The sequence below is a fragment of the Oncorhynchus gorbuscha genome, linkage group LG19 (genome assembly GCF_021184085.1).
Source record: "Oncorhynchus gorbuscha isolate QuinsamMale2020 ecotype Even-year linkage group LG19, OgorEven_v1.0, whole genome shotgun sequence".
NCBI classification, from domain to species: domain Eukaryota; kingdom Metazoa; phylum Chordata; class Actinopteri; order Salmoniformes; family Salmonidae; genus Oncorhynchus; species Oncorhynchus gorbuscha.
This window is the reverse complement of record NC_060191.1, coordinates 53,927,250-53,944,319: the sequence shown is the minus strand read 5'-3', so window position 1 is coordinate 53,944,319 and position 17,070 is coordinate 53,927,250. Positions and strand designations below refer to the sequence as shown.

Sequence of the window (17,070 nt, the reverse complement as noted above, 5' to 3'; positions counted from 1 at the left end):
GGAGAACAAGTATTTGTTACACTGCCGATTTTGCAGGTTTTCCGACTTACAAAGCACGTAGAGGTCTGTAATTATTTTTATCATAGGTACACTTCAACTGTGAAAGATGGAATTGAAAACAAAAATCCAGAAAATCACATTGTATGATTTTTAAGTACCGGTAAATAATTAGCATTTTATTGCATGACATAAGTATTTGATACATTAGAAAAGCAGACCTTAATATTTGGTACAGAAACCTTCGTTTGCAATTACAGAGCTCATACGTTTCCTGTAGTTCTTGACCAGGTTTGTACACACTGCAGCAGGGATTTTGGCCCACTCCTCCATACAGACCTTCTCCAGATCCTTCAGGTTTCGGGGCTGTCGCTGGGCAATACGGACTTTCAGCTCCCTCCAAAGATTTTCTATTGGGTTCAGGTCTGGAGACTGGCAAGGCCACTCCAGGACCTTGAGATGCTTCTTACGGAGCCACTCCTTAGTTGCCCTGGCTGTGCGTTTTGGGTCGTTGTCATGCTGGACGACCCAGCCACGACCCATCTTCAATGCTCTTACTGAGGGAAGGAGGTTGTTGGCAAAGATCTCGTGATACATGGCCCCATCCATCCTCCCCTCAATACGGTGCAGTCGTCCTGTCCCCTTTGCAGAAAAGCATCCCCAAAGAATGATGTTTCCACCTCCATGCTTCACGGTTGGGGTGGTGTTCTTGGGGTTGTACTCATTCTTCTTCTTCCTCCAAACATGGCGAGTAGAGTTTACACCAAAAAGCTCTATTTTTGTCTCATCAGACCACATCACCTTCTCCCATTCCTCCTCTGGATCATCCAGATGGACATTGGAAAACTTCAGACAGGCCTGGACATGCTCTGGCTTGAGCAGGGGGACCTTGCGTGCGCTGCAGGATTTTAATCCATGACGGCGTAGTGTTGGTTTTCTTTGAGACTGTGGTCCCAGCTCTCTTCAGGTCATTGACCAGGTCCTGCCGTGTAGTTCTGGTCTGATCCCTCACCTTCCTCATGATCATTGATGCCACACGAGGTGAGATCTTGCATGGAGCTCCAGACCGGGGGTGATTGACAGTCATCTTAAACTTCTCCCATTTTCTAATAATTGCACCAACAGTTGTTGCCTTCTCACCAAGCTGCTTCCCTATTGTCCTGTAGCCCATCCCAGCCACGTGCAGGTCTACAATTTAACCCTGATGTCCTTACACAGCTTTCTGGTCTTGGCCATTGTGGAGAGGTTGGAGTCTTTTTGATTGAGTGTGTGGACAGGTGTCTTTTATAAAGGTAATGAGTTCAAACAGGTGCAGTTAATACAGGTAATGAGTGGAGAACAGGAGGGATTCTTAAAGAAAAACTAACAGGTCTGTGATAGCCGGAATTCTTACTGGTTGGTAGGTGATCAAATACTTATGTCATGCAATAAAATGCAAATTAATTACTTAAAATTATACATTGTGATTTTTGGGATTTTTGTTTTAGATTCTGTCTCTCACATTTGAAGTGTACCTATGATAAAAATGACAGATCTCTACATGCTTTCTAAAATCTGCAAAATTGGCAGTGTATCAAATACTTGTTCTCCCCACTGTATACCATTGTTTGAAATTATGTATCTGAAAATACATTTTCCATGAACATTATAAATACCATGGGGAAAAAAGGATGATCAATCTCTTTATTTTAAAAGTTCCATGATCAACTTCCTTGCGACAATAAATATATTTAAAGCTTTTCTACAATGATGTCCAATGCGTATGACTTTCTTTCCATAATGTATAGCACTGATACACTCATTTGAGGCACTTCTGCAACAGTAGCACATCAAAAAAATACCCCAGCCATGGCTCAGAGACAAAATAGTCAAACATGCAGTATTTCCTGGTCCATGGACAATCCCATGCCACTGCCTATAGTCACAGAATGCATGCCCATACATTGGGATACTTGTTACTTCTCCAGTGTTTCTGTACTTAATTCCTGTAGCTGTTATAACAAATCCTTTAGTTACGCCATTACAGTTCAAATAAAACAAAATATATAACATTTTTATATATATATGTGCCAGCAACTGTACCTTTAATTATTTAATATATTCTCAATTTTACGGTTACCATCAAGTGTATTTTACTGGTTATGCATTATATAGAAGAAAGGTTGAGTCAATTTATTTGGGGGAATTTATTTACTATGGCACTGCATACATCAAGATATACATTTTCCCCTAGTAAAGTTTGTCAAAAATCTAGTCAAAGAATTCCCCTTGGCTGCACACCTCAGGATTATTAGAGGTGTAATAAGACAAACAGATATCAAATTAAAAACATGAGCAACAGTATGTGGACACCTACTCGTCAAACATCTCATTCCAAAATCATGGGCATTAATATGGAGTTGGTGCCCCCTTTGCTGCTATAACAGCCTCCACTCTTCTGGGAAGGATTTCCACTAGATGTTGAAACATTGCCACGTGGAATTGCTTCCATTCAGCCACAAGATAATTAGAGAGGTCGGGCACTGAAGTTGGGCAATTAGGCCTGGCTCGCAGTCAGTGTACCAATTCATCTCAAAGGTGGTCGATGGGTTTGAGGTCAGGGCTCTGTGCAAACCAGTCAAGGTCTTGCACACCAATCTCGACAAACCATTTCTGTACGGACCTTGCTTTATGCATCGGGGTATTGTCATGCTGAAACAGGAAAGGGCCTTTCCCAAACTGTTGCCACAAAATTGGAAGCACAAAACCGTCTAGAATGTCATTGTATGCTGTAGCGTTAAGATTTCCCTTCAATGGAACCATGAAAAACATTATTCCTCCTCCACCAAACTTTACAGGTGGCACTATGCATTCAGGCAGGTAGCGTTCTCCTGGCATCCCCCAAACACAGATTAGTCCGTCTGACTGTTAGATGGTGAAAGCATGATTCATCACTACAGAGAACGTGTTTCCACCGCTCTAGAGTCCAATGGCGGTAGAGTTACACCACTCCACGCTTGGCATTGCACATGGTGATCTTAGGCTTGTGTGCGTCATGAAGCTTCCGACTAGCAGTTATTGTGCTGACAGAGGCAGTTTGGAACTTCACAGTGAGTGTTGCAACTAAGGACAGACGATTTTTACACTATTCAGCACCTAGCGGTCCCATTCTGTGAGCTTTTTGTTTGCCTACCACTTCACCGCTGAGCTGTTGTTGTTCCTAGATGTGTCCACTTCACAATAACAGCACTTACAGTTGACCGGGGCAGCACTAGCAGGGCAGAAATTTTACGAACTGACTTGTTGGAGAGGTGACATCCTATGACGGTGCCATGTTGAAAGCCAATGAGCTCTTCAGTAAGGCCATTCTACTGCCAATGTTCAAATATGGAGATTGCATGGCTGTGTGCTCGATTTTATACACCTGTCAACAACGGGTGTGGCTGAAATAGGCGAATCTACTCATTTGAAGGGGTGTCCACATACTTTTGTATGTATAGTGTATCAACAATATGCTGCCAGTGTATTTATAGTCCCAAAAATCATGAATGAATATTAAAACACAAAAAGAGTAAAGAAAATTGACAAAAACAAGCACCACACAAGGATGCCACCTGCAATATTCCTCTAATATGAAAAGATCAGACAACCAAATGAAACAAAGCTTGATTCAACTTTGGCAAAATATATCTATCCATTGAACACCATGGCTCTTCATTACAGTGAACTTCTTATTTATCATGAGTCCTCCAAAAACTACCTGATATATCATGGGGCGGCAGGGTAGCCTAGTGGTTAGAGCGTTGGACTAGTAACCGAAAGGTTGCAAGTTCAAAAGCCCGAGCTGACAAGGTACAAATCTGTCATTCTGCCCCTGAACAGGCAGTTAACCCACTGTTCCTAGGCCATCATTGAACATAATTTGTTTTTAACTGACTTGCCTAGTTAAATAAATAAAGGTAAAAAAAAAAAATCATACATACATACATACTCATCAGTATACAGATAATTACAGTAGATGTAGTGTACAATTGTGCTCCTAAAAGACGCCATTCAAAGTCTGATAAACGGACAAAGAGTCCAGTGGAGAGACATTAAATGATGATAAAACAGAATCTAAAGTATAGACATATGAAACCTAGATGTACTGTAACATTAATCATTTTCCATTCAGTCTATTTCTCCCAATCTGCTGCGGTGTCACAAACACTCTACAAGTGCAAGTACCGGAGGAGTTTTCAGAAAGTGCTTTGGCCATTTACAAGAAAAGGCTATGATACAGAACATTTACAACTTATTAAAAATAAATATTAACCAACCAACCATCAAAATATAAAATAATTCTGTTTTAAAAAGTACAAATATTATTGTCATTTTGTTAGTTCATTTTCAGATGTTGCAAATAGAACACATTGCATGACAACAGTGACAACATGAGAGAATTGGCTAAAATCAATCAATTTGACTCTTCAGATGGTAACAAAGAAAGCACAGACAAATGGTTGTCTATGGCAGGAAAAATATACTTGTATAAAAGGTCAAGTAAAAAAGCAGCATCGTTGTACTCAATTATCTGACAGCAAATATATTCAACATGGGACTTGGATTTAAAAAGTATTGCTGGGGCAATTGTATGTACAGCAATGCAGCTAAAGATAATTTGTGTCTTTGTAAAATGGTACATCCACGTCAAATTACTTTCAGACAGGTTGGTGTTAGGATATGAAGAGCCATTCATGTATACATCCTGCATTGGCCACAGAACCAATTGGCTTACTGCATATCTAAGCTGCCAGCCGGATACTTCATTTAGCCTCAAAATAATAATATACATATCACTATTGCACACAGCCACTATAATCTTCTATTGTTCAGAGGATCTATGCATATTTTTTTAATTTAACATATCTGATATGTTCCAATACCATGGCAGAATTAGATTTTTTGCTGCACAAAAGTTTCAAGTTTGATGATGATCCGTGCTGTACATTCCATCACTCTCATTGCCACCTCAGACGTGAATCTGTCATTGGGGATCTGAGGAAAGGGTAAGAGGTCAGGATAGCGAGTTCTTAGGCTGTCCACACCATACCCCTCCAAGATGTTGACATCTTTCGCAAGTCCTGCTAGCTGTGGGTTGTACTCTTCCACTTTCTGTGCCAGTGATGTGGGTTTCACATCCTTGTCTGACTTTCCTCTAACAGAATAGTCAGCCGCTATCAAGGCTAGTTTTGTAGCCAGGTAGCATTTGAAACACACCCACTCATTGGCATTTTTGTGAAGGTCATTCCGTGCAGAAGAAAAATTGGCTCTTGCTTGCCTGAGCCACCTGCGGGCTTCCACAGGATTGCCAACAGACTTGAAGGTCGGGGGCACAAAGAAGCGATTAGAATGTGATGAACCTGCATAAGTAGTGAACTGCTCCCGGAACTGCTTTTTCTCAGACCTATGGCTTGTTGCCTCTTGGTTCCACGATGTGTAAAATCTTTGAAATGAAAACTTCTCTGACTGGAAGCGGGTGGAAGATGTTGAGAAAGTTCTCCTGGATGCTCTGTCGGTGTTCTGCTGATCTGTCAGAGTCTGCTTCTCCATCCTGTTGATTTCATTCTGTAAGTGCTTGAAGACCTCTGTAGCCACGTCTAGATTCTCTGCATTCTTGTCCGGATGCCACTTGAGATACAACCGGCGAATGATCTTCTTCCTTTCCGTTTCAGCGAGCTTCCAAGCTTGCTCAATAACTAAGGTCACATCTTTTAGGATTTCTGGCAATGCACTAAGTCTTATCTTTTTGGGAGATTGTTTTGTTGGAGGGACTGTGATTTTCCTTTCTAGTGAAAAGGGGTGGCACCAATCGTGGACCAGGACCAGGAGAGCGACATTCTGGGGGGGTTGTTGGAGTCGATGGGGCGCTGCTGTCTCGGATATGAGCACTTTCCTCTTGTCTAGAGAATTTGTATAGATCAAGAGAACTGACTATTTTGTACTCCGAATATCCAATGTCAATTTGGAAGCATTTCCCAAGGAAGCTTGGGTTGTCCTCCTCTTCTTTCTCCACTTCTTGAACAATGATGGCATACGTGTACGTGGGCTGATATCCGCCATAGACATCCCCTCCTTCAGAGTCCACAAGGTAACCCACATATTCTCCTGGGTAAAACACATTCATTGGATCCATGAGGAGTATATGGTGTATCTCAGCTGGTATGGGTGTCCCAGGGAGAGGAAGCTCGAGTTTTGAGGGCTCTGTGGAGTCATACTTGACGCCAAGGTTGTCCAGCTTCTCTGTGATTCTGTAGATGTCGTTACAGCCCAGCATAGCAATTAGATAGGAGGTGTCAGATATCAAGTTGTCTGTTGCAGATTTAAGTGTCATCGCCAGCGCTAAGAGAAAATTAATGTCTTTGCTGTCTGAGTGTTGGATGTACAGATGAATAACAGCTGTACCATACCTTTTCAGGAAGGCAAGTGTTTCACTCCGGCTGTGTGGGATAGGATTGCAACCTTTGACTCTTAGTGTTGTCTGGAGTTTCTCAAAACAAGACACCTTCAAACCCTCACAAAGTGCTTTGCACAATCGTATGGCTTTTTCCTCATTCACAAGGAATGCATTGTCATTTTCATGCTTCATTATTCGTATCAGTCCTGTGATGAACTGTTCTGATGACAGTAGAAGCTGAAGGCGACCCTGAAGCGAACAGAGAGCTCCAAACTGGCACATTTTTGGAGAGTCCTCATCCAGCTGCTCCTCAAGGATACTACTCAGGAGTCTTGGCCTTAGCTTCTGTGGGAGCAGCATGATCAGCTTTGTGTGGAAGGAATGGTCCTTGCCAAGATAACACTGACTCATGTCCACAAGCATCTGAACGCCTACATTACCCTGAATTCTGCTCTTGTAGTGTGGGGCATCGTCAAACACTAAACTGTTGGATTTGGCTAATCTACCATCGTGACTTGGCAGGTAAAATATCAAATCTCTGAGGCTCTCAAGGTCTTTGCGTATCTGAACTGGCTCATTCTGTAGGCTTTTGAATAGCCCTGAGACAGCCCTTTTCACAGTTCTCATTTCATTCGGATCGAGCTGCTTACCCTCTGAATTTCTGTGAATGCGGCACAGCACTTCAATGTATTGTTTTGTTGATACAACATCCTCTGTGCCCAAAAGCTTAAACAGCTGATGAAAGATGCCAAGCTCTAGTGGTAGTTTGTATAGGTACGGCTTGAAGTCCGATTCATTGTCCAAGTTGATGACAACCTCCTCTGGCTTTAGAAGTTTCCAGCCCTCCTCAACCATGACAAAACTCACCCCTCGTAGCTGGAAGCGAAACTCTCTTTTATCTGCATTGAGAATTTCGTACGTGGATCTCAAGACTTTGTTTCTTGTTTTCACCATATCATCATCGGGACTGGATATGTTGCAGATATTTTTGCAGTTGCTTATCACTTTGTCCAAGGGGGGTTCCAAGTTGACACTTAACATGGTCAGCACTAAGTTCAGTTGTTCTTGGCCAGTCAGCGTGCTTCCCTCCTGGTCTCTAATGGCTACTGGTGTGGCCTTCTCTGGGAGAATGGGACACGACGTCCATAGTAATTGAATGATATCAGTTTGCTTGAATTTTGGATTGACTTGAGACCCACTGAAACGTATCAGAGGGAGAGTGCCATTCATCTCTTGGAATTGAGCATGGAGCCGGATCAGCTCAGTGGGTGCACGCTCAGGACAAAGGAATGATATCATTGACAGCTCTTTGAGGAAAGCTCCAACAAATAGGTCTGTCCTTTCATTGAATATGTGGTTAAGGAGAACATCAACAATCATTTGGGCTTTTTCTTTGGACCAGTTCTCTGTCTGAGCTTTGATGCTGACTTCTTTTGCATACTGGAGAATTTGCTGCTGAGAGACAATGTGTTTGAGGCCTATATTCCTTAGGAATGTGATCCATGAGGTGAGAAATGCTGTCCCATTTTTTGGCTTTGACAGTTGCTCAACCTTCTTGAAAAAGTCATTGGGTATGAATGTTTTTGGAGGGAGCATCACTTCAAACACCTTCACTGTTTGATCATAGAACATTTTGGTAGACTTGAGTCTGTTCGTGTAGTCATAGATGAATGACAGACCTTCTAGTTTCTCATACAGACGATCCTTCATCCCACATGACTCCTCCATTGCCATAAGTCTCTCCTTCAGATAGACAAGGTGCTCAATTCTGGCATCGTATGACAGGTTGTCAAACTTTGGTAGGAGATGCCTCAGGTAGACTTCCAGATCATCAATTGGGCAACATCCAAGGAAACTGTACAGTTCCTTCAACTGTGGATTGTCTGCGAGAAAGGCGAAGGATGTTGTGTGAGCCCATTTTTCCATATCTGCAGAGGGAATGCTTTTTGCCAGAACATAGCATGACCCAAAATTTGCAATGCTGATGTATCTGCCACTGACTGCTTTAAAGCATGGGAGCAGTTTCAGAGTTTGAGCGTCCTCTTGGGTGAGATTGATCAAATTGCAGTTGAAGTACAACAGAAGAGCCTCAAACTCTTTGTCAGTTAAACTTCCTGTTTTGAAAGCTGCCGTCTGAATCATGTACTCCAGTGCTTTCAGGATGCTGGATGGATTGTCTATGTTTGCTGTATGCTGTGCCAAAAAAGGCAGGACAGGATTCTCTTTGAAGCATATTTTGTTGATGGCAAGCTGAATGCATCCCCCTTTCATTAGGATGTGAAATATTTTGTCATTTTGCCCATTTGGAAAGATAGCTGTGCTTATCAAACTCAGGGGTAGTAACACGTCGTGATCAGGGACAACCAACTTGTTGCTTGAAACCATGAATTTGATTCCTGGCAGCAAAGCCCAGTCTTTCAGTAGGTCCAGTACAGTCTCAAAATTGGGTTTGATGCCTGCCTGTTCTTCCTTGACTGCAATGTTCTCACTGATGAAGTGCCACACACCTTTCAGCCAAGACTCACTGGCATAGCTGTCTCTCCACTTCACAAGGATCCTTGTTCTGTATTCACGCGGTAGAACAGAACTCAAAAGTTCCCCGAAACTGCTGATGTCGAAGACCTTTGCAACACCTAAATTCATCAGGATGTTGTTGTACTTCATGTATAGTGTGTTCATGAACAGCTCTTTCCTTGATGAGACCAGTTCATGGTGTGTTGACAGAAACTTTGGTTTCTTGGAATCAAACACCTGGAGTACGTTGTCCATTGTCATCATCAGTGGTAGCCCCTCTATGCTGATTCCATCCTCCTCTATGTCTTTGAAGCAGTAGTCAACCAGAAGCTTCAGGCTGTGGAAGAGCTTGTAATTTGACTGCTGGAGTCGACAGGGAAGTTTCCCAACTTGGCAAGATGTGTCTGGGGACGAGAATGTGAGGAGAAAGTTTCGTACATCCTCTGGGGTAACATAGCTCACGGGAATGCCTGCATCATCCAAACAGATGTAAAGACTGGCTGTTTCGTCACAACTGTGGACCAAGTTGAACCCCACATCCGAAAGCAGGGCCTTGAGTCGGAAGACATTTTCTGCAACAGACTTGCGTGAGGAGATGTTGTATTCTGAGTTTTTCAGATGTTGAAGTTCATCTTGCAGCAGATTGTCAAAGAATGCACAACCTTTGTTGGCAGAGGATGTGTTGACCCAGGAGATGTATACGGCAGAGTGCATGTCTGTGTTGTCAATGTGGGGAGCCCTAACAACAGGAAGGAGACGTTTCAGGTCAGCATGAATGCAGGTGTACACTGCTTTGACAAGACAGTACCAATCTGGCTGGATGTCAAGTCTGTTGACTGGGAAGAAGTACAGGAATTTCCTCAAAGTGTCTTTGACAATGTGAATTGGTGTTCCCTGTAACACAGTCATGGTGGGATCGGGTCCCGGGAAGTATCGTCTTTTCAGCTGAATCAAAAGCTCCACATAGGCAGGAGCTATCAAAGATGTCATCAAGTTGTTGTTCCAGTCACTCCTCACTCCTACTCCATTGTCATCTCTCCATAGGTTTCTCCTGGCAGAATCTAAGGCAAAATGCCCATTAACATGAAAGGGCAAGCCAGTCTCCAAGGAAAGGGGCAGAAAGCAGAATGCTCTGTGGGGCTTCTTGTAGTTGTGGCTTACACATGCAGCCACCCCTCCACGTGGAAAGAGAGTAATGTCTTCATTTTTGTGGGCTGAAATCACACTCTTTGAGACTTTCTCTATGCAGGAGAAGCCAGATCGATTGCAGACCATCCAAGTTGTTAGATTGCCATCGGAGTCCTCTATATCCATTGAGTAGGTTATCTGCTGGACTGGGATTTGAGTGAGCTGCTTCTTTTTTGTCACACTATCCACCACTGAGGCATGAAACTGCTTGCGTTTTAGACGGTCACCATCTGTGATTTTAGCAGTCACAGAGTATAGCACCTTCAGGTCACCTGTAGCTTTCTCTATTTCACAGATGGAAATTTTCTCCATGTGGTTGAGGAACATGAGGAGTTCTGCCCCATCGGTTTTTAGTTTATCCAGAAGGTTTTGCACCATTCTGTCTGATGCAGGAACAGAGCTGATCTCTGATATTTTGGCCATTTCTGTTGAGCGTATGGGGAATCTGAACATTGTGCATCGCTCTAGCCTGAAATGAGATCCCAGGTAAAGATTTAGCACATCAGAAAATTGAGATCTAAAGTCAGAGTCCAAGTCCCTAAACATTCTGCCAGGACTAACAGATGTCGCTCCGGGTGCAAATCGTGCATGTGGATCGAAGATGCAAAGAATGTCATTGTTTGAAATGAAAGACGGGCAGTCTGTGATGTGATACACAGAGTTGAATCCTATGCCATATTGTCCAGTTTTACCAGGATTAGCTTCTTTTGTTCCTCTTCCTAGGTTCTGGATTCCTCTGACATCATCCTCAGTGAAAGGCTGATTGTTGTAGACACAAAGTGATGGGCCTTGCATTGGCAACCATTTATCATCAAATATTCTGTCTGTGGGGTGGATTCTTGGATCAAAAACAAAGTAGATTTCAGTGGCTTTAGCATCATCTGCATTCTGCAGGAGCTCCTTTAGCATTTCCTTCTCTGATGGGTAAGCGTTGAGGATACTTTTAATTCTACTTGTGAGTTTCTCTTTTTGTCCAAACTCACTTCCAAGTGTAGTGAAGCAGATATTTGAGGCATACCTTTCCAGGGCTTTGTGACGTTTGGGAACTGCTCCTAATTTCACAGCAACCTCCCTTGGAATATCTACATGGCAATATTTCACAGTTGTGTCTCTGACTTTGATCCAAGGACAGTCATTGTAACACAGAGACTTTGATGGCTGCAGTGTAAGATGGGTGTCAGGAAGGAGGATTTCCCCATAGGTAGCTTGGCAGAATTCTTGGTTTTTGTCTCTGATTAAGCCCCATATTCCTTCACTAATGATTCTGCGAGAGAGTTGAAAGTAATCCTCAGAGAGGGCTCTTCTCCCACACTCATTTTTCACTAATTCAAGGACTGCTGAAAAGTTCTCAACTGTGAAGCTTGACTGAACCCCAACATTCTCAAAGAGCTCACGGCAACTGTTTCTGTACTTGTTGGGAAGCTGGTAGAGATATGGTGCTGCATCAAAGTTCTGGTAGAATGCAACTTTGGAGGGCTCAACATAAGTGTTCTCCACCAGAATGGAGCAGAAGGTTTTCAGCTCCTCATTAATCTGTGTCTTTGCTTTGGCATCCTGGAGCATTTCTTCATGTAGGTATTTGTAGCAGGCATTGGTGATATTTTCCTGATACAAAGTAACTCCGTCAAATGACTTAGCAAGTTCCTTAAGTTGACTGACAACTAGTCCAACTGTTGGCTTTCTTATCAATCCAAGAGAGTCTTTTACTGCCAATGTGATTGTGCCGCACCCTTTGAAAGATGGAGAGTTCTCATTAAGGATAGGCTTTATCAAGCACACTGTATCCTGGTGGTCAGTCGTAAAAAGCTCTTTGGCAGAAAACATGGTGGACGGGTGGAAAGTATTCCCATGCCATGGTAGTGAAAACCCTGCAGGCTTTGTTAGAAATGGAAGAAACTTTATGTCCTGTAGCTTCTCCAGTAGTTTACTTGCTCCTGAGTCTGTCATTTTCAGCTTCTCATCAATGAGACTGAGAATAATGCTGCTCCGAAGACATGCAGCAGTGTGATCATTTTCATTTAGATCGAACACAGATTCTGCACGTTCAATCAAATCCTTCCAAGAAAGGTCATCTTTGACCATTCCCAGCTGTACTAGCTTGACCAAGCAGACTGGATTCATGTAGTCTTTTGAGGTTCCTTCTGGAAATCTTCCATCTTCAGCCTTGTACAGTTTTGCAACTCTTCCTTCTGGATGGATTAGTCTGGATGGTATAACTAATTGATGAGTGGGGCCAGAGCATGGGATGCATGGAGTCTCTCTAAGAATTGATGCAAATTCATCCAGTTTGCCATTCAAGACATAATGCATTAGTGGGTCACGAAGTTCTTTGTCGATGTCTTGAATATGTGGGAAGAATACATCTAAGAAGAACTGCTTTTCAGTCAGGGTGTTCTCTATCAGCTTCCCTTTGCATCCAGCATCATCAAAACCTTCCTTGACCCAGTCAGGCAGCTCAACAGCACAGAGGTCTTGCGAGCTGCTCTTCTTGAGGTATTTTAGGAATATCTTGAAGGCAGCAGGGCCAATGTCTGGTCTACAGAGCAAGGAGTCATCTAGGAATCTGACGTACTTGATTGATACCCAGGTTTTGCCATCTGAGAAAACTTTTGCATGGTCCCCGTCACCCCCTTTGGCGATCTCTTGGTAGACTCCTTGGCTGATCACTGTGAAGTCATCGTGTACTAGACTTGGATCAGGCCATGCTACATAGTAGCTGTAATCAAGCAGTTCTCCACTTTTTGCCATTGAACGCAGCATAATGAGTGCTGCTAGGTATGCCTGGACAATCACGTGTCTCATGAACACTGAGTTCCAGTGTCCTTTGGTGTCTGTCTTCCAGATCTCTTTGCGGTTAGATGTCACAGCAAAACAGCCATTTATGTGGACTGGCAAACCTGTTTTGATTCTGAGAGGTAAATAGCAAAACACTTCTCCTATCGGGTTGATGTGGTTGGTGTTATCCTTCACTGTCCATTTTCGATTATCCTCCTCTGAGAGCAGAACAGCTACACCCCCACAAGGCACTAGTCCAAGTCGTTTTCCATTCTCACCGAGTGAAAATTTTAGAGCTTCGGTCACATCCATACATGAACAAATGAGCCAGTTTGTGAGATCAACTGCCTTTTGGGGCATTTCATCTGTGAGTCGTCTGTTTTTTCCGTCTTTGGCAGCCATTTCAAAGTATGAGGAAGGATCCTCCTCTGAACCTCTGAAAAGGGGTGACTGGAGATCAACTATGCGCTTGAACACATTGTGAAACTCCTCCACCACAATGCGTATGATACAGCCAGACTTGGGAGTGTCAGCAGGTACCCTGTTGGTGGCTGCCACCTTTTTCATGACTTTTGCTGCAGATTTCAGAATGCTCAGAGGCCCATATGCAGCTTTGGATGACCATACACTTTTGTTGATAGTGACAACATCCTGTGCTGCTGCTGGATTGGGCTCTTCATATTTCAGGTACTTCAGTACCATGGAGCCAACATGCTGAGTGAAGAGAATGAGCCGGTGGCCACATATGCTGAACTCATCAACAAGGGAGTAGATGTCTGGGGTGTTGTAGTAGACACTGCTGATTTCACTCACTGATGCCTCTTGCTCAGTCCTGAAGGGGAGTCTGAACAGTGTTCCATCGTACTTGTACGGAGACTCTTGTGCAAGAGGAAGTTGGCAATTAAAGACATTGATGAAGGGTTTGAATTGATTGGGGAACTTTCTCAGCCGTTTCTGCTGTTTGCTCCAGTTGATCTTAATTCCCGGGTTTGACCTGTCTTTAATGTGCTTGCTGATGTGGTTGATGTTTGGATCGAACATGATCATGAACTCTCTGCTCATTATGATGGGGATGTCAGTGATGTGATAAACTGAGTTGAAACCTAGGCCAAATTTTCCAACTTTGTCTGCCTCACATCTCTTCATTGACCCACCTAACCTTGTTATGTTCAGAAAGTCAGTGTCAGAGAATGTAGAGTTGTTGAATGACCATAAGGAGGGGCCATGGCATATAATCATGCCAGGGTCAAGCAGGTTCTCTCGAATGTCAATATTCTTCCTCATGTCTATCAGGAAGCTACACTCTGTAGCACTCGCATCATCAGCATTCTGAAGAAGTTCTTTGAAAATATCTGCGACAGATGGATATTCTTCTAGAATATTCTTTATTCTCACTGTTAGAGGCTCCCGTTGGCCTGATTGTTCAAAGCCAAGGTTTTCTGGGTTTATCAGTCTCGTACTCAAACAAGGCACGTTCAGCCATTCTGCTGTTTTCATGGGGATATCATCATGGACTAAGATAATGGGCTCTGATGTATCATCAAGCAAGTCATGTAGATCCTCCACTTTAATGTCACAGTAGGTGCATTCATGAATGGGTTTCATGGCCAGTTTGCTTGGATCCTTGTAGCAAAGGATTGGTACATGCATGTCAATGTCCACAGAAATTTGACTGTTATACAGCCATCTCAGAATATTTATCAGGAGGAGGAGATCATGCTTACTTTCCTCTTTAGTAATTTCTTCATCACACCTTTGCCTTACTGTTTTGATCACATCGAACACATGGCTTGGGACAACCTCTTCAACCGAACCACAGAATTTGAAAAGTTTGTGAAACTTTGCAATGGTTTTTGGCAAAGAGTACAGGTAGGGTTGCAAATCGAGGTCAGAAATGGGTTTTAGAACTGTTTGACTAGGTGATGAAAAGGTCTTGCCAGTCCACACCCAATCAAATGGCAGTGACTTCATTGCCTCTCTTGCATCTTCAAGGTGTGCTTGCATGAAGTCATAAATCTCAATAAGGATCTGTTGGAATTGATACCAGTCTTCTGTGGTAAATGCTTGAGATCTGTGCCAGTCATTCACTGCCTTTAAATGCTGTAACACTTGATCAATCTGTGGCTCTATAGATAACTTCAGGGCCTTCTTCATGCCGGCAGAAGTGCGCTCCACAAGTGCAACTGAAGAGCCTACCAGCACTGCATGGGATATATCGCACATTTCTGAGAATGAGCAGATGTTATGGGTGTCTCCCATCCAGGCAAGGGACCTTGGGTAATTTACAGGTCTGTCCTTGCAAACTGGCACCCATTTCAGTTTTTTCAAGGAATTCTGAGCCTCTGAAGACTTTACCAGCTTGGTTTGTCTATTCAGTATTTGCAGCAGTGTTTTCGCTTTCTGTATAACTGGTTCCCATTCTGGCTCATTGCCACCCTGCAATTCCTCAATCTTCTGTGCCACATGGAGTACATCTTTTTCGCTGAGTTGTACTTCGTTTTTCAGTCCAAGTTGTCTCAGTGAATGTAGCATATCAGGAGAAGACGTATATGTACTTGTGGGAAACCTATTATTTTCCTCCATGTAGAAAATATTCTGTAAAATCTCCAGCTCAGGATCAAAAAGGTCTGTAGTTGCAACAGTTTTCCCTGCAGATGTATGAATGAACTTTAGAGCCGAAAGCCATCCAATGACAGCTTTGTTTTCATTCTTTAGGAATGACAGATGCTTAAGGGCCCAGAGCATGATCTTAGTGATATCCTCTTTTGAGTAAAACCCTTTCTCCATGTCTTGAACAACCAACTTCAAGCAGTCAGTGGTCTTCACCTGTTCCACGTTCAGAATCTTAATGAGGCGAATGGATGCCTCATCACTGCAGCCCACAACATTGATGGATAGTTTGACGTCTGGTGGATACTTCGCAGTATGGTGTAAAGCCCTGGCTCCTCTCAGTGAGGTATATGTTGGGATGCCTTTCTCTGAACAGGGCCCTACTTTCTCAAATATTGTCAGCTCCAGGAGGATACGCTTCTCTTTCTCTGTGATGTCAGACAGTCCTGCCAGGAAGTCCCTCAGTGCCACTTTCTGTTTGCTAGAGAAGGATGAGACCAGGCTTGCCACTCTCTGGGTTGACGACCTGTCCATGATTTGCAGTAGCATACTGGGAGATGAAGGATGGATGTAGTTCTTCAACAGAGGATGCTGCAAACACAGGTCCAACTTTTTCATCACTACTACCCCAAGTTTTTTCATGATTTCAAGAAGGCTTTCAGAAATTCGGGCCTCTTGCTCATCCACAATGATAATAGGGGATGGGGTTTTGAGACGATGGAGCTCAATTGAGTCCACACTTTCTTCAAGGGGCACATTTGGGATCAATGGCATGTCTTCAAAGGTACTAAGGTCATCAGCAAAGTTTATATATAGATGCTTCCAAACCATCTTAAGCCAAGAGTGTGTAGGATGCTTCTTCTCTCGGTTCCCATGGTCCCACTGGACTGTGAAGTCTCTGGTAGGCCAGACTGTCGAGAGGATCTCCTTTATGAGTCGAGCTGACCGTTCAGGAGTTAGCACTTGTACCTGAGTGCAGGGTCTTCCTGTAGAAGATACAAAATCTCAAGTTAATATAACCTTAATGATGACTTTCTCAATGACAATTCATAGGAACTACATATATATAGCCCAACGTTTCATTTAACAATGTTTGTCCTGCAGGTATTCTAGGTGATTTATTAGCTTTACTGCACAGCCCCAGGTTCATTCCCATCAACACCACATGTATCAACAAGATAAATTCGCTTTTTGGACCTGGAATGTAGTAAGGATCGACAGGGCATTAGAAAATCAAGTAGAATCATATACACTGCTCAAAAAAATAAAGGGAACACTAAAATAACACATCCTAGATCTGAATGAAATATTCTTATGAAATACTTTTTTCTTTACATAGTTGAATGTGCTGACAACAAAAATCACGCAAAAATTATCAATGGAAATCAAATTTATCAACCCATGGAGGTCTGGATTTGGAGTCACACTCAAAATTAAAGTGGAAAACCACACTACAGGCTGATCCAACTTTGATGTAATGTCCTTAAAACAAGTCAAAATGAGGCTCAGTAGTGTGTGTGGCCTCCACGTGCCTGTATGACCTCCCTACAACGCCTGGGCATGCTCCTGAG

General features: G+C 43.1%; 1 protein-coding gene across 1 annotated transcript in view; it reads right to left on the bottom strand.

Moving 5' to 3' along the window:
* Window positions 1-3,881: 3,881 nt before the first annotated feature.
* The window catches only part of sacs (sacsin molecular chaperone), a 29,189-nt gene continuing 16,000 nt past the window's right edge, over window positions 3,882-17,070 (bottom strand). The window contains 2 exon segments of the mRNA XM_046315525.1: window positions 3,882-5,776; window positions 5,778-16,485. Of these exon segments, the coding sequence (XP_046171481.1) occupies window positions 4,912-5,776; window positions 5,778-16,485 (11,573 nt within the window). The 3' untranslated portion in view covers window positions 3,882-4,911.